Raw genomic sequence first — 9,223 nt, 5'->3', positions numbered from 1 at the left:
TACTGTAAGTTTTGGCGGGAGTTTTAGGCGGGAAGTATCTCGCTTCTGATTGGATGCAGCCTCTGGCTGAAGTGTATATAAGGAGAGGTTTTTCTCCAGAGTTTTGCTGGGTCACACTATATTAAAGAGCTGTTGTCACTAACCTGGTCTCCTGCCTCGTCAATACCCAAACTTAACACCTTTCCTTTCCTTTCCTTTCCTTCCCTTCCCTTCCTTTCCTTTCCTTTCCAAAGCTGGTTGAGGAACTCTGGGAGTTGAAGTCCGCAAGTCTTAAAGGAGCCAAGTTTGCAGACCCCTGGGCTAAACATTACCTTTCACACGAGCTACAAAACAGGCCAATACGTTTTTTAAAAAGCACGTCGGAACTGCTGAAAAAATGTCCCTTGAGAAGTGCTCTTTCATTTCCCTTAAAATGACACCTTTTGTTTCTGCCTCTCTGTTTTTGAAAAGATGGTGCGGGGAAAGGGCCCCGTGCTTGTGTGTTTCGGAAAGTATGTGGCTGTTATTTTAAGATTTTCTCAGCCCCAGAACTGTGTATTTTATATCTGGTTGCGCTTTTCAAGAGAGCGGCACAGATCTGAGTGTGGGCTGGGGCGGACAGGAGGGCGGGAAGCTCGCTGAAACGCAATGGAAAAATACGAGGTAATAAAACGTTTTCCTAGGTTTCAATAATTCCCCCGAACCTGTTTGGCTGCTCAGGAGTCTTTCAAAAGGAAGGAAATGGGGAAACCGAGGCCTGGCTAACAGGCACGTGCCAGATCTGGGCAGACTGATGTTCCTTTGTGACTGAACAGGAACTGGGATTTGCCTATTTTCAAATTTTACGGGGATCTTTCAAAGGAGAGTCCATTAAAAAAACTGTCAACCTACCCAGTCAGGTTGGAACGTGGTGGCTCAGTGGCTAAGCTCGTCAATCGAAAGGTACAGGCGATTCGGTGGTTCGAATCCCTAGCGCCGCGTAACGGGGTGAGCTCCTGTCACTTGTCCCAGCTTCTGCCAACCTAGCAGTTCGAAAGCAGATAAAAAGTGCAAGTAGAAAAAATAGGGACCACCTTCGGTGGGAAGGCAACAGCGTTCCGTGAGCCTTTGGCGTTGAGTCATGCCGGCCACATGACCACGGAGACGTCTTCGGACAGCGCTGGCTGTTCGGCTTGGAAACGGAGATGAGCACCGCCCCCTAGAGTCAGGAACGACTAGCACATATGTGCGAAGGGAACCTTTACCTTTACCTTACCCAGTCAGGTTGCTGGCAGGTTTAACTAGCTTCTCCAGGGGGCAAAGGATCTGCAGCAGGGAATGGTATAGAAGTGCAGATTTCCATAAACCACATTGTAGGTCTAAAGTGAGATGATTGGCATTCCTATTTGCGTTATCTCCTCCATCTTCAGGATCTTAAAACAGAGAAAAAGAAACGTAAAATATGTAAGAAGCCCCTATTAAAGGTGGAGGACAGGTGTGGTGACGTCATTCCGAGCTCTCTGCCTTCATTTATTATTTTTTAATCCCACTTGTATTACTTTGTGAGTAAGAAGCAAACATACATAATCCTCCTCCTTCCTCTTTTGTTTAATGTAGGTATCTATACCTGTGCCTGACTTTTTGGAGATTTGGGGGGGGGGGTAACAGGTAAGTTTGGTCCTAACCTGCAATTCAAGCCTGAAACCCAAATTCTGCAGAGTTGGGGGGGAAAAGTAAGTTCTGCAAAGCTTAAGTTAAATTCCGCATAAGCCATTTCTGCAAAGAGAGCCAGTGTTTGTTTTAGTGGTTAAGAAACCAGGTTAGAAAGTGGGAGGACACGAGTTCAAGTCCCCACCTTAGTCAAGACAGCTGGCTGAATGACTTTGAACCGGTTACCCCCCTTCTCTCTCTCAGCCCAGCCCACCTCACAGTTGTTGTGGGGAAAATAGGAGGAGGAGGTTGTGTTGGACATGTTTGCTGCCTTCAGTTATTTCTAAAAACAATAAAGACAGAATAGAATAGAATAGAATAGAATAGAATAGAATAGAATAGAATAGAGTAGAGTAGAGTAGAGTAGAGTAGAGTAGAATAGAATTAAGAAAGAATAGAATAGAAATAGAATAGAATGAAATTAAGAAAGAATAGAATAGAAATAGAACAGAATAGAAATAGAATGAAATTAAGAAAGAACAGAATGAAATTAAGAAAGAATAGAATAGAAATAGAATAGAAATAGAATGAAATTAAGAAAGAATAGAATAGAATAGAATAGAATAGAATAGAATAGAATAGAATAGAATAGAATAGAATAGAATAGAATAGAATTCTATTCTATTCTATTCTAGAATTTGTCTCTGGTGCATAAGCTCTTAGTGTACATACAAGCAACTAGTGATAAATCTTGATTATAGCGTAACAATATGTTCATCATAAATGATAAGATACACCACTTAGTGATAGTCATAGGATACTAAATAAGCAATCAACATAAATCATACTAGGATTAAACTAGGAATACTAGGAATAAACAATGTAAACCGTAATAGGTAATAGGAAAGATGGGAAGAATAATAGCAATACAGCCTTATTAGATGGTTCGTGTGGGGATGAGTTTGTTTAGCAGATTGAGGGCACAGGGGGAAAAACTCTCCTTGTGCCCAGTTGTCCTGGCGTGCAATCCCCTATAACTGCGTCGATGCAAATTTAATAAAGAAATAAAACAACAACCTCTTCGCATTTTCTGTTGAATTTCTGATCGAAGCACCCTGATTCTAACCCAGTTCCCAAGATCATGCTGGTCAGGTTTTTCGTCCGGCTGTTAACTTTGAGCTCCTAAATTGGGGGTCTGTTGAGTTATTGCATGGCAGTGACCCACGTAGGTTCAGTTTCTAATCTTGATTCATCGGGCAGCAAGTTTCTTCCGGATCACGAGATGGGGGGGGCGACTTTTGCTCCTTTTAGAGATGGATGTGAAAGTTAATGGCTTATGAAAAGGTACACACGAGACAAAACATTCATGAGCTGTTACCAGGAGCAGCGCAAAAGCCAAAGGCGGGTATCTATCTCTAAAATAAACAAGACCGGGGAGATTTTTTTCTCACCAGGGTTCCAGATGGTCATTTTTGGTTTTTTTTTATGCAGCCCTTTAGAATATTACCTGTTTTTTTTTTTATTTTGGAAATTTCAAATTTCTATTCTAACAGAAGGAATCTCCGTCAGGCGCTACCGTAGCGGGCAAATTGGTGGAGACCTTTTGGGAAAAGTGTATATTTGAGGTTCGATGGCTAATAACACCACTTTTTTTGGGAGTTTCAAGGGAATCCTCTTCCATTGCTGGAACGGCCTGGGAAGAGCCCAGATCTTAATCCAATTGAAAATCTATGGAGCCGACTGAAGAAACTTGTTAGTCAGAAGCGACCCAGCAATAACACTCAGTTAATAGAAGCCATCCTTCAATCTTGGTTCACATAACAGCTGCAGAATGTAAAGACTTGGTTTACTCCATGGGAAGACATTGTAAGGCTGGAATTCATACTAAAGGTTACCCAGCTAAGGATTCACTGACATGGAGATCATTTTTGCATATCTCGTTTTTTTCTATGGGGATCGTTTTTGTATCTCTCGTTTTTTCTATGTATTTCACTTTTCTTCTTTATACTGTAACTGCTATTCTAATAGCAAATCCTTCATAAAAGTTATGACATTACATTCTTGATTAAATTATCTTTCCATCGATATATAATTTTCTGGTACTACTCCCCCCCCCCAAAAAAAGTGGTGTTATTAGCTAGTTTTAGAAAATACACTTTTCTCAAAAGGTTTCTACAATTTTGGCCACTACTGTAGGTAAGTCATACGTGAAAGCAACTTTTGAAGGTCTGTTGACTTGGTAGGGGCACCAATGTTCTAGTCCTCATGAAGTTATCTTTCAGCAGAGGAGTGACTTGAGATTAAAACGAGGCCAGGCAGTTCTTTTTCTAGCTTGGAACTACAGCTAGTCCTCGACTTACGGCCACAATTGAGCCCAAAATTTCTGTTCCTAAGTGATACAGTTGTTAGGTGATCTTTGACCCCTTTCATGACCTTTCTTGCCACCGTTGTTAAGTGAATCACTGCAGTTGTTAAGATAGCCAGTCACGCGGTCATTAAGTGAATCTGGCTTCCCCGGTGACTTTGCCAGTCAGAAGGTCACAAAAGGGGATCACATGATCTTGGGACAGTGCAACTGTCATAAATACGTCAGTTGCCAAGCACCAGAATTTTGATCACGTGACCCTGGGATTCCACAACGGTCATAAGTGTGAAAAATGGTCGTAAGTCACTTTTTTCAGCGCCATTATAACTTCGAACGGTCGCTAAACAAATGGTTGTAAGCCAAGGGCTACCTCTCCTAACAACTTTATTTATCTATGATCCCTGGAGGGGTGGCCAAGAATTTTTCCTGAGTGTAATTATTCCCCATGCTTCAGCGTTTCCCAATGCATCAAACCACAGCCTGCCTCGATGGAGAGATTCTAGAACCGTTCTCTGCACATGCTCTGAAGCTAGTTGTTCTTATCCGAGGCTCAGATAAGTCCCTGAATTCAACAGGAATTATTTCGAAACACAGCATCTGCTTTAAGATCATATGAGCGGTTTTTTTTTTTTTTTAAAGGGTCTTTTGACCAAAGCGTGGTTTAAGCATGAATCATTTATTTGTGTTTCCAAAATGTGAAACTCTGAAATGCCAGAGGAAATGCTGGTTAAAAGTCATGGTGATATGTGTGTGTATATATATATATATATATACACACACATCACCATGACTTTGACCCCTTTGATATATATTATATATATCTTATAATGAGCCAGGTGTTTGATCAACAGAAACGATAATAGGAGGAATAGCAATCCATGGCTGTAGGTAAATATTGTTTAGATTATGTCATTAAAGGGAGTTGATTCACATCTATCCATTATGGGTACAAGGTGTTGACTATTTATACCTTCGCTTGTGTAACTGGAGGTGACCTGAATTTTCTTAGCTAATAGAAATTCTGCTAGCTCCTATATCTCAGCCTGCTCCAGGCACAAGCACCCACGAGTTTTATCTCAAACCCGTTGATTGCCTCTATTTCTATTCTTTAAATCTGTGTTTTATCTGATTTTCTGAGGGGGAAGGGAAACGCTTAAATTTCTTCCAGTGTTCCTCCCGCCTTCGCTTAGGGTTTCCCACAGCACTAAATGGGGCAGACCTGAAGATCCAATGTAAAAGATAGCTTCCGGGCCTGACGTGGTCTTTTATCAGCGAGTCCTTGGATGGAAATGGAATTCAAGCAATTTTGTGTTATCACCTTCTGCAGATCTCCAAGCATAGAAGGCCCTTGTGCTAATTTTCTTTTTTTTCCAGGTAAGATTCTCCAGGTTGAGGGAGTGGCGAAGGCGCAGGCCATATCTGTGAGGATCTCACTTACATTAGCTTGAATGAAGCAGGACCCTATTACAGGTAGCCTTCCACTTACGACCACAATTTCTGTTGCTAAGTCAGATGGCTGTTAAGTGAGATTTCCCCCCGTTTTACGACCTTCGTTAAATGAATCACCGCAGTTGTTAAGTTCACAACACGGCTGTGAAGTGAACCTCACTTCCCCGTTGACCCCACTTGTTGGAAGGTTGCAAAATTTGATGGGGTGACCCCGGGCCACCGCGACCATCATAAATATGAAACCAGTTCCCCAGCATCTGGATTTTGGCATCTTGTGACTATGGGGGAATGCTGCAACGGTCACCAGTGTGAAAAAATGACCTTTTCCGGTGGAATTGTAACTTTGAAAGGTCACTAAACGAACTGTTATATGTTGAGGGTTACCTGTATTATGAAGGCTGCCAATTTAAGACAGCTGTGTTTTTCTCACTGCCGTGGAACACACCAGATGTGTGTCACCGCTTTTAAAACCTGCCCCGCCAGCTGAACGGAGTCTCGGGGAGGTGCCTAGAACTATTATAAGGTTTTAACAAGAGGCACAATTTACCAGGCGTAGGACGAGATCTTCTGCCTCTTAATAAAATGCCATCAATTATCAATTGCTACCAGATCCCGGGTGTTGTTTTTTTTTTGCCAACAGAGACTAGCCTGGTTCTCGTCTTATAATGGTGACACCATGGCCACTTCCGTCCCAGTTCTTACCATAGCAATGCTAATTTTTTAATCTCTCAGGGCCTTAAAGCCTATGGTTTTAAGAAAAACGCCGAGTTTAAAATGCCAGAAATGGGACTGGGGCAGTGTGCAGAGAATGGGTTAAGTAAGGCCTGACTTAAGTGCAATGTGAGGATTCATAAGCCACAATGGGCAAAGGTAACTGGTAGCAAAAAGGAAGGAAGGGAGGGAGGGAGAAAAGGAGGAAGGGAGAAAAGTAGGAAGGAAGGGAGGGAGGGAGGGAGAAAAGTAGGGAGGGAGGGAGAAAGGAAGGGAGGAAGGAGGGAGGGAGGGAGAAAAGGAGGAAGGGAGTGAGTGAGAAAGAAAAGGAGGAAGGGAGGAAAGGAAGGAAGGAATTTGTCTCTTCCCTCTCCCCCAATTCTACAGGTCCTCCTTTGACCTGATGAAGGAGAATCTGTTTCGGAAGTTTCTTTCCAATGAAGGGGAGAATTTTCATGCGCTAACAGTTTTTTTTAGGGGTAAGGAAGGATGTATACTATGTAGACTATTGCTTGACATAGTGTAAGCCGCCCTGAGTCTTCGGAGAAGGGCGGGATATAAATTCAAATAATAAATAAATAAAAATAAATACCTCAAATGGCCTCCCTTTCAACTGCGGCCTCCCTTTCAACTGCGCGACCTTCTCTCGAGGGGCCTGCAGCCTCCATGCTTCCTTGCTCAAAACCCGAAGGAAAGGTTTCCAGTCGTTGCGGGAGCCTTTTTCCGATCGGGAATTACGAGCACCGGTAAGTTTTGAGAGTGCAGGAGGAAACCATCGTCCCCGGCTACCCTGCAAGGGGGAAGGAAGCTGAAAGACACTACAAAGAGAAAGGTGAAAAAGTTCCCAAGCATCTCAGAAAGAAAGAAAAAGAAAGAAAGAAAGAAAGGAAGGAAGGAAGGAAGGAAGGAAGGAAGGAAGGAAGGAAGGAAGAAAGAAAGAAAGAAAGAAAGAAAGAAAGAAAGAAAGAAAGAAAGAAAGAAAGAAAGAAAGAAAACCCAGCAACTTCTTTTGCAGGAGAACAGAATTTTTCAGACACTGCTGGGTGGATTTCAACTGCCAGTGACATTAAGAAATTATTCAAATCTGAAAATATCTAAAGGACGTCCAGATATCTGAGCAAAGGAGCTGGCTGGGCTGGGCTGATGATGAGCAAGAAAGTCTGCAAATCTTTGCGTTTAAAAAAAATTAAAAAAAAAAATTCACATAAATAACGGCCTGCCGGAGTTATTTGTATGCAGAGGCCGTGTCATTGATGGGTAGAGGCTGTTCCAAGTATATAATTACGGTCTTTTATAGTCTCATCCAAGAAGTCTGCAATTATTCCCACCCGGAGCTAATCTCATTGGTCCGGTCTATGGAAGGAAATGTCCGACCAGACCAGCCAGCAATGTTAAACAGTCATGATCGGTGGAGATGGGAGATCTGTTTGCAAAAGGCCTGGAACAACTGGGAGACAAAAAAAAAAAGAGAACTCTTGTCCAAGCAATGCACACAATGTTGTTTCCGTTGGAAAACGTGGTTGGTGTCCATGGGTGGACTACAGCTCTCAGAATTCCCAGCCACTTACACCTACACACACACACACACACACACACACACACACACACACACACACGGAGTGGCACGGTGGCCTAGAGGTGGAGCTCTCATCTCACAATCAGGAGGCTGTGAGTTCGATCCTAGGTAGAGGCAGATATTTCTCTCTCTGGGCACAATGAGAAATATATCTGTTGAGCAAAACTCCGCACTGGCAACAGGAAAGGGCATCCGGCCAGGAAACACTCAGCTCCATTCAGTTGCCCAGAGTCCATCCAGCAAGGGATTAAAAGATGATGATACATACACACAAACACACACACACGCACAAAGAGAAGCAAGTTCTTAGATGGCATTTCTCCTCCTCTCAGCCCATTCTCATCCCAAAAGGTAACAAATTCAAGCATGGCTAGCAAGGCCGATTTTATTTACCAACAAACAGAAACAGAAATGAACGGAAAACCAAATTTCTCCAATCCAGCTTGAAGCCTTCTGTGCATGTTCAGAGGAAAGGGGAAAAAAAGGGGTGGGTGGGTGGGCGGGGGAAGCAGTAGATACCGTTCGGTCTCAAAGCGTTCTAGAGGTATCGAACCGGAAATCTATTTTGGGTTAAAAGCTCCCACGTTCCAGATGGCCTTTCCAGAATGTTCTTCGGATGGACAGCCTCAATTGGAGCATCCGCCCAGAAAGGTTTTTTTCAGTTCGGAGTTTCTCTGGTCACGATCCGGCCCATGAAGTAGACGCCGTAAACTTCCTTCACGTCACCTTTCACGATCAGCGTGGCTGATCCGGTGATAGGCTGATTGGGCTGTGGGACAAGACAGAGATGGGCACATACCACCATCTGTGGTGGACATGCCCAAAAGCCAAAAAAAAAAAAAAAAAGAATTTGGGCGAAAACATATATGCAGTTAGAAAAAAAAATGTTAAGGCAGCACCGTAGATTTTAAGCCAGAACTATTCCTGTTAGGCATAATGCCAGAAAAAAACGATAATAAAGAGAAAGTATATTTGATTGTATGTATTTTAACAGCGGCAAGAAATGTGTTTGCACAACATTGGAAAAGTGAGGAAACACCTAAAGAAGATGTCATTTAAAAAAACAAAACATACCGGACTGTGCAGAAATGGGCAGGTTTAACACTGAAGATAAAAGAAAATACTTTTAAAATACACAGAATACTTTTGAACTTGGGACTTTAAAATACACAGAATACTTTCGAGCTCGGGACTTATTTTATCAATGGTTGGAACAACAGGGGTAGAAATTAGGAGCTTAAGATGTAAATGAATTGACCCAGACAGTACACTGTTCTTTAAACACGTATGCAAAGAAAAAAAACAATATGTATGTATGTATGTATGTATGCATGTATATAAAAAGACAGAGGAGGGCCTGAATTTCGGGGCTTCTGAAGGTTAACTCCCTGGACTCTTTAAAGCCGGAGTCTGGACTCAGAATATTTTAAGATATGGGATCAATTTTACCATTGGTTAGAAAAAAGATGTATTTTTTGGAGTATAAGATGCACCTTAGTTTTTGGGGAGGAAAA

The 9,223-nt window shown here is 42.4% G+C and overlaps 1 protein-coding gene and 1 long non-coding RNA gene across 2 annotated transcripts in view; both read right to left on the bottom strand.

Annotated features, from left to right (window-relative positions):
• Positions 1 to 273: 273 nt before the first annotated feature.
• LOC131187059 (uncharacterized) lies at positions 274 to 7,594 on the bottom strand. Its single transcript, XR_009152478.1, has 3 exons — positions 6,726 to 7,594; positions 1,235 to 1,391; positions 274 to 1,001 (listed from the first exon to the last, which is right to left on the bottom strand). It is a non-coding gene; the product is annotated as an uncharacterized LOC131187059 (long non-coding RNA).
• A 499-nt stretch (positions 7,595 to 8,093) lies between these two features.
• The window catches only part of CFAP74 (cilia and flagella associated protein 74), a 60,671-nt gene continuing 59,541 nt past the window's right edge, over positions 8,094 to 9,223 (bottom strand). Inside the window, exon 38 of the mRNA XM_058161464.1 lies at positions 8,094 to 8,478. Within this exon, the coding sequence (XP_058017447.1) occupies positions 8,368 to 8,478 (111 nt within the window). The 3' untranslated portion in view covers positions 8,094 to 8,367. The remainder of the gene's footprint in view (positions 8,479 to 9,223) is intronic.

Source organism: Ahaetulla prasina, chromosome 18 (assembly GCF_028640845.1).
Source record: "Ahaetulla prasina isolate Xishuangbanna chromosome 18, ASM2864084v1, whole genome shotgun sequence".
Classification (NCBI taxonomy): Eukaryota; Metazoa; Chordata; class Lepidosauria; order Squamata; family Colubridae; genus Ahaetulla; species Ahaetulla prasina.
Note: the sequence above shows the minus strand (reverse complement) of the source record. Positions and strands in the feature narration are given on the sequence as shown.